The sequence below is a fragment of the Moschus berezovskii genome, chromosome 11, assembly GCF_049115385.1.
Source record: "Moschus berezovskii isolate FMDL1 chromosome 11, NW_MosBer_1.0, whole genome shotgun sequence".
Taxonomy (NCBI): domain Eukaryota; kingdom Metazoa; phylum Chordata; class Mammalia; order Artiodactyla; family Moschidae; genus Moschus; species Moschus berezovskii.
Genome location: NC_142470.1, coordinates 61,776,677 through 61,790,472, shown reverse-complemented (window position 1 = coordinate 61,790,472; position 13,796 = coordinate 61,776,677). Strand labels below are relative to the sequence as shown.

Sequence of the window (13,796 nt, the reverse complement as noted above, 5' to 3'; positions counted from 1 at the left end):
GATTGTTTTCTTTTGCGTTCAGTCTATGGGAGTATTTCTTGGCTTTTACGGAGCTAAATAAAGATGGTGCACAAATAGGACATTTTTGTTGAACTTTCAGTTTTTGTTAAAAAATTGGTAGCGTAACTTAATGTTGTAAGTGTACATATTAAGGTATGAGTTCATAATAACTACGGGTATTTAGTAGCAGCATAGCCAGCATTTATTGAGCACTGACTGTATGCCAGGACCAGTGGCCCACACACAGGTCTTGAGAGAGTCACAGTCTCCTGAAAATCTGTACAGTAATGTACCCACTGGGAGTCCTTTGGGTGGTGGCCCTCAGGAGGTGTCACTCACTGCCCAACGCGTCTGCTGCAGGTGCCACCTGCCGGGGCTGCCCACCGGGAACCCCAGCAGATGAGGTTGCCTGTGTGCAGAAGTCGCGTGGTGGTCAGGGTGCCAGTGGTCATCCCCCTGGGGACAGTGTACAGACTGATCCCTGTCATGGTGTCCGGTCTAGGAGTTGCCAGTGGACACAGGCTCAGCAGTTTTTGTGACACTGGGGTCTGGGCCAACAGTGCTAAGTAACCTGTGGGTTCTTGTCAGCACACCTGCCCCAGGATTTGTGTCTGCCCAGGTGAGCAGTGTCCCAGCTGTCTGGAAATGCCCCCCTGCAAGGCCTGCTCTGTGGACTTGGGGGCATGTATGGGTCCCCACTCTCCACAGTCCTCACCTGCTCCCGGTGGGGGGCCATTCGGTCCAGGAGACACACATCTGTTGTCTATGGATGATGGATTGCTCTAAGAGTTCACTGATTCAGAGTAGGTGATAGGAACAGTTATCACTGACAAAGCAGACTGTGAAATTAATAGTTTGCAGAAGGCTTTTGTGGTTTAAACAATACATACTTTCCTGATTACGTGTTTGAAAGTGTGTTTTCCCCAATTACAGAAGTAGTAGATGTTTATTGTAATCAAAATGGAAACGTTGGAAACCACGTGCAGAAGAGAGTGGAGGCCTGCAGTCTCACCACGTGGGCCTCCCGTTGCTGTGATCAGTGTTACGTGTGTATCTCCTCAGGCATTGAGCTAATCGCCTGTATCAGGTGCTAGGTGGTCTGGTTTTTCCCTAAACAGATGAGTTTTTCAGCAGAACAGAAGGGGATGTAGGTACAATGTGGTCCTTCCCCAGGACACAGTGTTGTCTTCAGTTCAGTCGCTCAGTCGTGTCCGACTCTCTGCGACCCCATGAATCACAGCATGCCAGGCCTCCCTGTCCTTACTTTCCTTCAAATCAGCTATTAAACATTCACTGACATTTAAATCTCTGTTGAGTGATCAATTTACACAAAACTATGTGAAAGAGATTGGGAAAGATGCATAGCATGATGCTTGTTGAGAAAATAGATACTTATTTACGGGGGCAAAAAATGTACACCCATCATTTCTTCTTGCCCGGATTAACTGCCTCTTGGGTTTCTGCAGCGTGTTCACGCCAGGGCCTCCTGGCACTGGGATCCGGGGCTCCTGTGAGTTTGGGGTGACTCTGCAGACTCCAGGCTTGATTAAAGAGCACACACATCCCGTGTGTGCAGGGCAAGGCCCCTGCATCCAGAAGGAGCAGCCACGAGGCACGGCAGTGGTGAATCCTTCGTCTGTGGGGCATGGGGCTCACGTTCTCTCTGTTGCAGGAGGGCGTGGAAGTGCGTGTGGCCAGGATCTTCAACACCTTCGGGCCCCGAATGCACATGAACGACGGCCGGGTGGTCAGCAACTTCATCCTGCAGGCACTGCAGGGGGAGCCGCTCACAGTGCGTGGCCAGCGGGCGGGCGTGGGGATGTTGTTTGGGGGACTTGGGGTAAGGGCATCCCATCCGGGGGAGCTAACCCTGACTCCCATGTCCCCGCTGCCCTCGGAGGGAAGGAGGGAGTGAGAGAGCTCACGGGAGCTGTGACTGAGGACGGGCTTGGGTCACCCTGTCACCAGTCACAGACCCTGGTGCCTTGGGCGCAGGAGACCCCTCTCTCCATGCTTTTAGCCCTGGGGCGTCTCCCTCCTCAGGGCCCCTCCCCCTGGGAGGGGTGTCTCTGTACTCAGGGCCCCTCAAGGTGCCTCTGGGGGAGGCTCCAGGTCTGGTGGAGGCCCTCCTGCAGCGGGACCCTGGGATATCATCCATGGGGGCTGGACCCTCACCCATGTGACCTGGCAGGGCCTGGAGCCACAGCCTCTGGATCCCAAGGGCATCAGGGTTGAGGTCCCCGTCTACGGTTTCAGGACCCTCACTGCCATCTCCCCACAGGTGTACGGATCCGGATCGCAGACGAGGGCCTTCCAGTATGTCAGGTAAGACCCCAGGCTGGCCGCAGCTCCCATCTGAGTTGCTCAGCCTCGGGCGGGACTGACCGCTCTGCTCCTCCGTGGGTGCCTTGGAGCTCTCTGAGCAGAGGTTAGGCATGCTGGTCCCTTGCTGCCACCTAGTGTCTGGTCGGCAGCCCACTGGCCCTGACGGTCACCCCGGGGCTCCAAGTCAGCCCAGTGAGGCGCTGGCCTCTGCATCCAGCAGACTCACAGATGCTGGAATCAGACCCCTTGGACATGGCCTCCTGGGTGGACGAGATTGTCCTTATTAAGGGAAAGATAAGGCCAAGTGTCGTATTGTCAAGGAATGTGGTATTAAAACTACACACAGTTACAAGCATTTTTAATAACTGTTGAATTATCTCACAGGTAGTATTTACATTTTCTTGGTCATCCTCCTAAATCTAGCTTTTTTGTCAGTCATTTTGGTCGGTGACAAGTTTTACAGTGCAGTCTAGGTTCTAAGAGTTATTGTGTGAGCAATCTACCAGACTGTTCTCCCACGTGCCGGGAGGTGGTGAATCCTGCATCGTTCTGTGGTGTCCTGAGTCACTGGGCAAACGCTAGTTGTGTGTTTCGGTACCTTGTCCATGAGGAAACGCCATTCCTGGTGCTCTGTGGCCACCCCAGGGGTGCTGTCAGGGGAAGTGTTGGCAGGTCTGGGTGGCCCCCAGCCCCACCCTGGCCCAGGCAGTCACCCTAACTTTTGCCTGACTTAAAAGGAAGAAAAAATTAAACATGTAACCACTGTAGAGTTTTTTTTTCCTGCAAGTGTTTGTGATTTTTCACATTTAGTCCAGAGGAAAGTTGTGAGTAAACGTATAATGAGCAGTGTTTTTTTCTCACACCTGTTAGTATGTTGGCCAGGAGGGCAAAGTGCCTGAGACCGTCTTGTCACTGGCCTGCTTTGTTGCCCAAATATTCTAAGAAGGGATTTGAGCACGACCTAGCAGCCCGTTTCCAGGTCAGGGCACTTGACCCCAGAGCCATGCATGCTGAGGGAATGGGCGAGGTCAGTGTCAGTGTGGGACTGTGCTGGGGGGAGGGGCATGTCTGCATCAGGTACCTCCTGCTTTAGTGACACGTCTCCATCCCATCCCGCCCCCAACCCCGTCTGTGCACTTCTCGGGGATCTTGGCATCTTAGTCACTTTGAATCTCCTCCAACAGCCTCATCAAGGCCCCCAGACTCCTCCAGTCATACCACCTCATGGAATATTCCAGAGTCTGTGCAGTACACAAGACATCAGTCAAAACACATTCTTATTTCAAAGGCATCAATCAGATATGAAATCATTTAAAGTAGCCTCTCAGATGTTTTTTTTTTTGCTGACGGTTAAAGTCTTTTAAGCATCACGTGATACATGGCTTGCGTTCTGTCCCAGCCAGGACAGGACGTGCCTTGCTGCCCGCCCTGCACAGTCCGTGTGCCCCTCACCGACCAGACACCAGCGTGCAGCCTGAGAGACCTTGGTGCAGTCACTGGAGTGTTGTGGGGACCCTCTGGGCAGAATGTCTCTTCATGGGGCTGCGCTGTCTGCTGATCTTGCCTCTGGGGTCACTGGACCCTGAGACATGAGGCTCCCTTGACCTCCCCAAACTTGGGGAACGAGCTTTCCTGGCCTCTGTTCTACCTTGTTCAAGGCTTGGCCAAGATGGTCAGCTCACCAGGGGTAGGCTGTTTTAAATAAGCTAGTTTATAGAAACTGAGACTGTTCTACTTCACATTTACTAATCAAAGTGCACAATGTCGGGACCTTGCATTACTGAACTAAGTTACCCATTTCCAAAATCCATGGTTGCCCTGAAGCAGCATGGCACAGTCTCTGGGTGACTGTTGGGGTCTCAGGATGGCCTGTGCACTGATGTCCTGTCCTGTCTGTACCTGGTACTCTCCTAGGCAGATTGCATCCTCACCCCATCACAGAGGCAATGCAGTGTTGTCTTAAAAAGTAGCTTTGTCAAAATGCCACTTTAAAAGAACTTCAGGTTAAATGGGTGTGATCTGTGCAACTCTGACCTTAGAAGTGGACAGTTTGTTGCATAAAAGGTGCATGCCCCATCTCCACCCCGACTCTCCATCATGATTACATGATGCTATCACCTTCCAGCTTAGTATGGGGACCCCCCCCCCCATTTCAGTGTTAAAAACTCATGGATGCTACTGAACAGCAGCTTTCAATGTCTTTCCAAACAGGCAGAGACGTGTGTCATCAGAGGGGGAGTTGGGATGTGGTCATTACCGCCACAGTGATGGAGGGGCCTGTGTTCGTTTCTAGGAGAGAGGAAACATCCTGGGTCAGCGAGTGTTTATCTGCATCTGTGCTTGATCTGCAAGAGCAGAGTGGACTTCAGGCATGTTCCCAAAACACCCACTGGTTGTAAACAAGATCCTAGAAAATCATGTTGGCTAAATAGCTACACCCCCCCCCCCGATTTTTTTTTTACCCTCAATGAAAAGAAGAGGGAAAACTAACATCTTTTTTTGGAGGTGAGCACAGTAACCTGGTCCTTGCTGGTTGTGATGGAGGAGGAAGGAGAGCTTCCAGGCGGCTGCATGTGCAGAACCCCCAGAACCTCGTCAGAAACACAGCTGGGGGAAGTGACTTAGCCCGTGCTCATGTAGCACTGAGGTGTCATTTTTACAAAGTCACTTTTTTTTTTGACAGAACCACCCTTTAATGGTTCTGTAAATAAGAACCAAACCTCGGTAAGCGGAAGTTTGCCTCCTCATCGTCACATCATTGCCCAGTCACTCACGGTCCATTGGCAGCATCTAGACACCCCGACAGTCCCCTCTGGGAGCTGGGGGCTCCGGGGGGAGGTGAGGAGGGAACTCGTTTTATTGCTCAGGGTTGTCTGCTTTATCTGACTTGTCAGTATAGGACTCACATACTGGAGTTCTTTTTTTTTGCAGGGGAACTTATTTTTTTAAAAACCATCTGCTTTTCCGTATGGGCCAACTGCCTGGGTTCATGTTAAACATCGTCCTTCCTCAGAAACTTGCATAAGCACCGTCTCTTTTGGATGTATGTCTACTTTTACTTTTTAATTGTTAAACAATTTCAGAAACACGCAACGTAGGGAACTCAGCTCCCATCCTGTCCAGTCGTCTGCCTACACCTGCCCACAGAAGGCAGCTCCCCAACACCACCTTGTCTCCTAGAATACTTGAGCATCCTCCACGCCCTCTAGCGTGCAGGATTTTACTCTGACGTCCCATCTCTCCTCCCGGGAGGTGGCTCATGTCTGATGCACCACACCTGTGGGTGTCAGCGGGCACCTGAATGGCCTCCCCTCTTTTCCAGTGACCTGGTGAATGGCCTTGTGGCACTCATGAACAGCAACGTCAGCAGCCCCGTCAACCTGGTGAGTCCATCCCCGCCGCCCACTGCCCAGTTCCTGCTGCGGTTCACTTGCTGTCAGCAAGCTTAGCGCATGCGCCTGTTTGCCGCTTAACCAGCACTAGAGGAAAAATCACAGAACAGAATGAAACAGGAGTCTGCCAAGATGCAAGGTGTCCGCAACGGATGGATGAACCGCATAATAAACACTGACCTGACTCTGTCCACCTGGAGGCCGGGTCTCGGAGCTCGCAAAGCCTCTGCTGGTTGTGGGGTTGTTTGTATGTCTTTTCTCCATCATGTATTGTGTAGTTTTGTTGTCCAGTCGTTCAGTCGTGTCTCTTTGTGACCCCGTGGACTGTGCATGCCAGGCTTCCCTGTCGTTCACTGTCTCCCAGACTTTGCTCAAACTCTTGTCCATTGAGTCAGTGATGTCATCCAGCCATCTCCTCCTCTGTCATCCCCTTCTTCTCCTGCAGCTAGTGTTTAAAAGCTCGCTTTCCAGGGACATAGAAAGTGAAGTGTTAGGATGGTTTCCTTCCCTTGCCAGGGCTGCGGGTGGCCCAGACCCACCTTGGGCAGCTCTGTGTCTGGCTTCCTGTAGCCCCAGACACTTCTGGCAGGGTTGCGAGGTGGTTTATCCTGCTGTCTCATCCAGCCTTTCGCCCCTTATGCTGGAGGACATGCTTCTCTGCAGAGCAGCTCATTGTTTTTGGTTCTTGCTGGCAGAAAACTCTCCGTATATTTATAGTACAACCTTGGGCTTCCCCAGTGGCTCAGTGGTAAAGAACCTGCCTGCTAATGCAGGAGATGCTGGTTCAGTCCCGGATTCGGGAATGTCCCCTAGAGAAGGAAATGACAACCCACTCCAGTATTCTTGCCTGCAGAATCCCGTGGACAGGGGAGCCTGGCAGGCTGCAGTCCAGGATTCTCAAAGAGTTGGACATGAGTTAGCAGTTAAACAAAAATAACCCTGCCTGCCTCTGTCATCTTCTTGCTTCAGAGGAAACTAGGAGATTGAGAACGAAGAGTACTTAGGACATTCAGTTGCCAGACTTCATGGTGGTCTCTCATGATGGGATGAGCAGGACTGAGAAGGGAAGGGGCTAGAAGGTGTGAGGGGAGGAAGAAAAGGAGAAAATGGTTTTCCTCAAACCCCTCAGAAGTCAGCTCACCTTCAACCACGTCCTGTCTCTCCTGCTGGCTGCCCACAGCCCACATCTCTGAATACATTTCATTTCTGTTGGTCTTCGTGTCTGAGCTCAGGGGTCTTCACTACCGAGGTGGTGAGCATGGTGCCCCATCGGGGCCGAGTGTCCTGGGGGGAGCTCGCTGGCAGAACCAGGCTTTCCTGCCCAGCAGCACTGCGGTTACAGAACCTTTGCACCTGGACACCATCCTGTACCTGGGCCAGGGAACGTGTCCCCATTAGATGCTCCCGACCAAGGCCAAGGCAGGGACAGGCATGGTGCAGCCCCCAGCCGTGCTGCGCCTCCTGCGGAACCCTCATGGAGGTGGGAGTCTGGTGACCTCGTGAGCCTGCAAGCACCCCGGAGGATGTGGGTGGTGGTGTCCTGTTGGATCGACACTGCTGACCAGAGACCCTCTCCTCCTAGGGGAACCCGGAAGAACACACTATCCTAGAATTTGCTCAGCTCATCAAAAACCTCGTTGGTGAGTAGAACAGGGGCCTCCCTGAGAGAAGCTGGCCTGTCGGTTAGTAACACCTTGTCTGGACAGTACATTGTTAACACTCGCTGACTGAATTGGATGGGAAGCAGAACTGGGTCAGGAGCGCCCCACTGTTTTGAGATGCTTTAAGTAGTGGAAGGATGAAGGGGAAGGGGCTGGCTTGGGTCCCTGTGGTGACAGCGGGTCTTTGTGTAGCGGGACCGTCCAGTTGTCCCCGGTGCCTGAGATGTGACATGGTCAGCAGTTCTCCACAGGTGACCATTCTCTGTTGCCACATGCCGGCCATGACGAGCACAGAGCTTCGGGGAGCAGGAGGGCAGCGGTGGCCTGTGTGCTTCTGATGGAGTCTGGTGGCTTTCGGTTCCGTGTGCAGTCCTGGCCGCCCTGGCCGAGGGGGCAGGCGGTGTGGACACTGGGAGTGGCTCCAGAGAGGGTGTGCTCTTAAGCCACGAGCAGTTGGTGTATTTCCAGCTGTCTGTGGGCTGCTGGTGTCCATGGCCTCTGCCCTTTGTCACAGGTGTCCTGGGACTCCCAGGAGCCTGGCTCAGGAGTGTCTGCTTCCCACGGTCGATCAGGAAATCAAAGTTTCAGACACAACCAGATTGGAATGGGTTTGGCTAAACTGCGTGAGCAAGATGTGGGCCCGTCCAGACCCCCACTTTAGCCGGCTACAGTGTTGGGTGGTCTGTCCTGGCACTGAGCTGTCAGCTACCAGCCTGGACAGTCGGACAGGACAGGGGATAGTCTTCCTAAGACAGAAATCTCAGCAGCCTCTGTTTACATTCTTCCCCGGTGTCTCCACTGGGGGTCTGTCCACCCTTCCCCAGTGGGGAAGCTTACCTTGGACCCTGGGCACTGGCACCCCAAGTGAGGCCCTTCGACCAGCAGCTTCATCACCATCTTGTGAGAAATGCAGACCCACAAACCTGCCCACATGTCCCGGAGCAGAGCCTGCATGTGACCAGATCCTCAGGATCATGCTCACTCTGAAATGGAGAAGTTTGTCTAAATCCCAGGAGGACAGCTGTGTGACACACAGCCCCCAACACCAGTGGCTTCAGACAGCAGCTGTTTTATTCACTCCAGATTCTGGGGTGGGGACTCCCTCTGCAGGCCTGGCCAGCGGTCACTGGAATGGCTTCATTCCGCTGGCCGGCAGGGTATGGGCCCATCAAGGAAGCTGGACCGGCCAGGCTTCTGTCCTTCTGCGTGTGGTCTGTCCAGGGTGGCTGGACATCTTTGTGTAGGCTCAGGGTGGCTCTTGTAGGGTGTCAGTGGCCAGGCCCATGTAAGATGTTGGCCAGGGCTGGGCCATGTTCACTCCCTTGCATGCTGCTCGTTAGGTGGCATGACTGCAAGCGAGGGGCTCTGGTAGGGTGTCCATGCCTGGAGGATGGCTCGCTGGGGCATCTGGGGTGTGGGCAATGGCTGTGGGCACACACAGCCATGTTGGCTGAGGGTGGTGATCAGCGTGGGGCCTCCCCACTCACCCACCTCAGGGTGGCTCGGGCCTGTGGAGCCAGAGCGAGGAGACTTGGACACATCACACCGTCTGCATCTGTGTTCCTGTGCAGGTGGGACATGTTCATGTATAAAAATCACACCTCAGTGGTTTCTGATTCTGTTTTTTTTTTTTCCTTAAATTCAGGCAGTGGGAGTGAAATTCAGTTTCTTTCTGAAGCCCAGGATGACCCCCAGAAAAGGAAACCAGACATCAAGAAAGCAAAGCTGATGCTGGGGTGGGAACCAGTGGTAAGAGGGGGTCGGGACTATCGCCGCCCCCTGGAGAAGGCCTTTCCCCATGTTTATCCCTCACAGGCGCTGCCGAATGGGGCGGCCCTGGCAGGGTCCTCTCCAGGCCTGTGTCCTTCCTCCTCCATTATGGGTTGTGACCTGGACTCTTGGGGCATCTGCCATCGAGGGTCTCACTTCCCTGGCTTCACTTGGAAAGCCGCACTGAGAGGGCGACGGTGCAGGCTTAGAACTGAGTAGCCCTGCAGGGTCTGGCCGTCCATTCAGCCAGCGTGTCATGGGTAAGGAGGGCCAGCCTTGGTGTCCATTACCTGTCTGACCTCATCCAAACTGGCCCCCATGCAGGACAAGCAGGGTGGGCGAGTGAGAAGCCTAAGCCTGCAAACTGCAGACCTCCCGGCTTTTCTTGCCCTCTTAAAGGCCTTCGGCCTCCCAGTGTGGCTCCCCAAGCCAGGAATGCTGTCCCCTGGACCCAGTGTCCCCAGGTTCCAGAGGCTGACTCCTGCCCCCCAGGGCATGGGGCCCCCTCAACCTGACTGTCCCCCTGAGGTGAGGGTCCCCCAGGCTGACTGCCTACCTCCTGGGGCATGGGTCCCCTATCCCCTGGCTGACTGGCCCTACCGGACTGATGTCTACCCTGTGGGCTAAGGGCCCCTTCCTGTGATGAAGGCTGCAGGCCACCCTGTAGCCTGGGTCCTCCCTGGGCTGACTGCCCCCTCCTAGGACGAGAATCCCGTCTCCCAGCCCTGAGATTGACTGCCCCCCTCCTGGGACCTGGGTTTCCCATCCCTCTTGGGGATGGCTGCTCCCCTTCTTGGGCAAATGTCTCCTTCCTGCCCCGGGGCAAAGGTCTCCTTGTCTCCTCCTGGTAGACTGCCCCCTTCCTGGGACATGGTTGTCCCCGCGGGACTCAGTGCCCCCGCTCTGCAGTGTGCATGCCCCCAGGCTGCCTGCCTCCCTCCTCGGGCGAAGGCCCCTGTGTCCCCCGACAGTGACTGCCCCTCTCTTCCTCATCTCCCTGGGTTCACTGAGTCCACCTGGCGTGTGGGTCCCCTGCTCCCCCTGAGCCAACTGGCCCCCTTAGGGCTGTGGTCCCTCTATCCCCCAGGCTGACTGTTCTACCAGGGCTCACTGCTCTCCTTTCTGGGCCTGGGGCCCCCTCCCCATCCCCTGTTCTTCCAGTTGACTGCCCTCCTCCTGGGTTGTGAGTCCTCTCTGGGCTAACTGGTCCTCTCCTTGGGGCCTGGGCTCTCCCCAGGCTCACTGCCCCCACCTGGAGCGCGGGTTCTTCTGTCCACCCCGGGTCGGTTGCCCCCCTCCCTGGGGATGGGTCCCTTGCCCCTTGAGCAAACTGCCATCCTCCTGGGGCGAGGTCCCCCGTCCCCAGGCTGACTGTCCTCCAGGCTCTCCAGGTGGACTGCCCTGGGGCTGCTGCTTTCCTGTCCTTTGTTGTGCCTGCACGGCATGGGCACCTGCTGTGATTTCTGCTCCGTGTTTGCTCTGGTGGCCTCCACATTATGAGGCTGCCCAGTTGTCCTGGGTCCCCGTGCGGAGGGTGAAGAGTCCCCGGGGTTGAAGGTGCAGATGGTTTTGATTCCCTGGGAGTGACAGAGCAGAGGGTGTCAGGTCCGCAGGGGTGAAGGTCCAGAGGGTGAGTGTCCCCAGGAGAGTCAGGTGTGTGGATCTTACCTGGCTGCCTTCCTGAGCATCTTGCTCTGTGGAGACTTCTGAGAGAGGGAGAAGGGTGCACCTGGTGTTAAAGTGCACCATGCAGGCGGAGGCTGCCCCTCATTCTCACCCTCTCTTTAAACAGGTCCCACTGGAGGAAGGGTTAAACAAAGCCATCCACTACTTCCGGAAAGAACTCGAGTACCAGGCAAATAACCAGTACATCCCCAAACCAAAGCCGGCAAGGATAAAGAAAGGACGGACACGCCATAACTGAAAACCTCGCCTTTTGGGATCGTAGATGCCCTATTTCACACTTGACAGGATGTATTTTTTGTTTTTTTTTTTAAAGAAAGACTAACTAAAACAGGTGTCATGAAGAAAAAAACTGGAATTCATACTGAAGCTTGCTTTAAGAAATGGATGTGCCTAAAAACTCCCCTAAAAAACCTGCAGATTTTGCCTTGCACTTTTTAAAATCTTTTTATGTAAAATAGCGTCGATGCATCTCTGCATATTTTCAAGTTTTTTATCTTGCTGTGAGAGCCTATGTCGTGACTGTCGTCGACAGTTTTATTTACTGGTTTCTTTGTGAAGCTGAAAAGGAACATTAAATGAGGTGAAAATGCCGATTTATTTATGAAGTGGGTACTTATCAATGAGACGTTATTCTATGCATAGAGGAGAAAAAGCAGACCGGCAGTAATGTCAGGTGGGTGGCATTCTGCATTAATTCTCAGGCAGAGAAAAGAATTCTGCTCAAGAGCTTTGTGATGTTTCTTCTAATGCAGAATTTTTCCAAGGTCTAGTTTTTAGTTGCAAACTTGACTTTGAAATGTTTCTGTTGGTTATCACGATCAAGGATATTTGAAATCACTACTGTGTCGTGCTGCATATGGGGTTGGGGTGGGTGGGACAAAATTAATATTCTTGGTTAACAGTGGTTAAATATGCTATTTTAATAAAATATTGAAACTCATACTCAGGTTTCTCTTCAGACCATATAAATCTTCTGCCTTTTACTAATTTTTCTAAGAGGAACAATTCTGAATGTGTACCCAATTTTTTGAGGCCTTACTCTTGCAAGGCTAAAAGAGAAATTTAAGCTCACTTTAAGTTTTAACAGTTGGCTTTCTACTTTGCATGGTGCATCTCTGAATGTTAAGAAAAATATTACAGAATTTGATTTTAAAGATTGAATGGCTACAAAAAATAATGGTGAATTTTATTTTAAAGAAAGTTCTGTAAACATCCAGGTTGGTATAATATGTAACTTGATGCATGGATGTGGGCTGAAACTATGCATGCAGTGTTCTCTGCTGTGTGTACCCAAGGTTAGCATCGTTTTGTATCCTCCTCTGGGAGCACAGACCAGATGGAGGAAAGGAAGTGCCATTACCAACCTGTGCTGTAGAAACAGAATTTCCACTTTCACTAAGAATTCGTTCAAAGTTTAGTGTTAGGTTTTTCTAGGTTCCTATTATAACAAATGGAAGAACATGTAGGGACTTAAAGCGACACATTTTTGAGTCAGTTGGTGCTGCGTGGTGGTGACATGTCCCGCACAGACACCAAAGGGATCAAAGCATGACGCAGGGGGCACTGTGCTTGTTTCCATACTTACCAGGGTGACCTAGGCTTGTCTGTCCTCCAGAATCTCCTGTGATGTATTTTTAATCCTCTGGGCTCACACCAAGGAAGCTGTGGTTTTGTTGTATTTGTTGTACAGAGTAGGAGTGTTATGGTGTGAGAGGGAGAGGACTGAGGACAGCTTCTTATATTCAGTTGTCATTGTTTTGGCCTGAACTGAGTGACACGCCATTTTTGGGAAACTACTGGTAGTGCCCGGGGTCACCAAGGAAAGCATGCAGACATGGAGCTCCATGGCGCTCGGCTGTGTAGTACGTTTGGGAGAACCCCAAAGCCCCAGGCTCCAGAATTCTCTCACCTTGTTTATTGCTGCTGCTGCTGCTGCTAAGTCACTTCAGTCATGTCCGACTCTGTGTGACCCCGTAGACGGCAGCCCACCAGGCTCCCCCCGTCCCTGGGATCTAGAATTCTTCTGGGAGATTAATTCCTTCAACTATCTTCCCATGATTTTCATGGAATATGTTCAAAGAACAAGGGACAGAAAGGGGGAACTGAAAAAAATATTCCAAGAAAAAGGGCTGACAGTTTCCTGACTTTGGCAAAGCCACGTAAAGGCTCAGATTCAAAATGCTGATGAGCATAAGATAAAACCAAAGGAGTCCACAACAAGACCTCACAGTAAGACTCAAAACTAGAGCCATAGAAAAAGAACCTAAAAATGGGCCAGAGAGAAATGACTCGTTTCCTCCAGGTGGTGATGTCTTAACAGAATGGCAGCAAGTTCCTCAGAAAGCAAGGGGCCTGGGAGTGAGTGGCACATTTCTCATGGACTGAAAGAACTGTCATTCCAGAATTCTGGTGAAAATATCCTTCAGAAAGGGAGGGGAAATTGAGACATCCTCAGAAGTAAAGCTGAGTTTTCACCAGCAGACCTACTCTAGAAGTATGACTAAAGAAAAGCTCTCTAAACAAGGAAACAATAAAATGGAACCTTGAGACATCAGAAAGGAAGAGCATGGAAAGTAAAAACTTGGGTAAATGGAATAGGTTTTCTTTTTCTTCTCAAGTTTTTTGAGTTAAGTTTGATGGTTGAAGCAAAAATTGTAACAGTTTTGTGGTTTTCAATGTATGGAGACACAAAAAACCCCAAATAGCCAGAGCAATCTTGAGAAAGAAAAATGAAGTTGGAGGAACCAGGCACTCTGACTTCACACTATACTACAAAGCTACAAAGTAATCAAAACAGTATGGTACTGGCACAAAAGCAGAAGTACAAATCAATGGAACAGGATAAAAAGCCCAGAAATAAACCCTTGCACCTATGGTCAATTAATCTATGACAGATGAGGCAAGAATATACAATGAAGAGTCTCTTCAATAAACCGTGCTGGAAAAACTGGACAGCTATATG

At 51.9% G+C, this 13,796-nt stretch overlaps 1 protein-coding gene and 1 non-coding gene across 4 annotated transcripts in view; both read left to right on the top strand.

Annotated features, from left to right (window-relative positions):
• UXS1 (UDP-glucuronate decarboxylase 1) overlaps window positions 1-11,684 on the top strand; it is a 59,130-nt gene extending 47,446 nt beyond the window's left edge. For all 3 annotated transcript variants that reach the window (XM_055399851.2, XM_055399852.2, XM_088841385.1), the window contains 6 exons: window positions 1,673-1,792; window positions 2,282-2,325; window positions 5,648-5,708; window positions 7,300-7,357; window positions 9,024-9,127; window positions 10,941-11,684. In XM_055399851.2, coding sequence (XP_055255826.1) covers window positions 1,673-1,792; window positions 2,282-2,325; window positions 5,648-5,708; window positions 7,300-7,357; window positions 9,024-9,127; window positions 10,941-11,072 — 519 coding nt within the window. In that variant the 3' untranslated portion in view covers window positions 11,073-11,684. The remainder of the gene's footprint in view (window positions 1-1,672; window positions 1,793-2,281; window positions 2,326-5,647; window positions 5,709-7,299; window positions 7,358-9,023; window positions 9,128-10,940) is intronic.
• An 89-nt stretch (window positions 11,685-11,773) lies between these two features.
• LOC129540159 (U5 spliceosomal RNA) lies at window positions 11,774-11,885 on the top strand. The gene has a single exon (XR_008682610.1). It is a non-coding gene; the product is annotated as a U5 spliceosomal RNA (small nuclear RNA).
• Window positions 11,886-13,796: the final 1,911 nt, after the last annotated feature.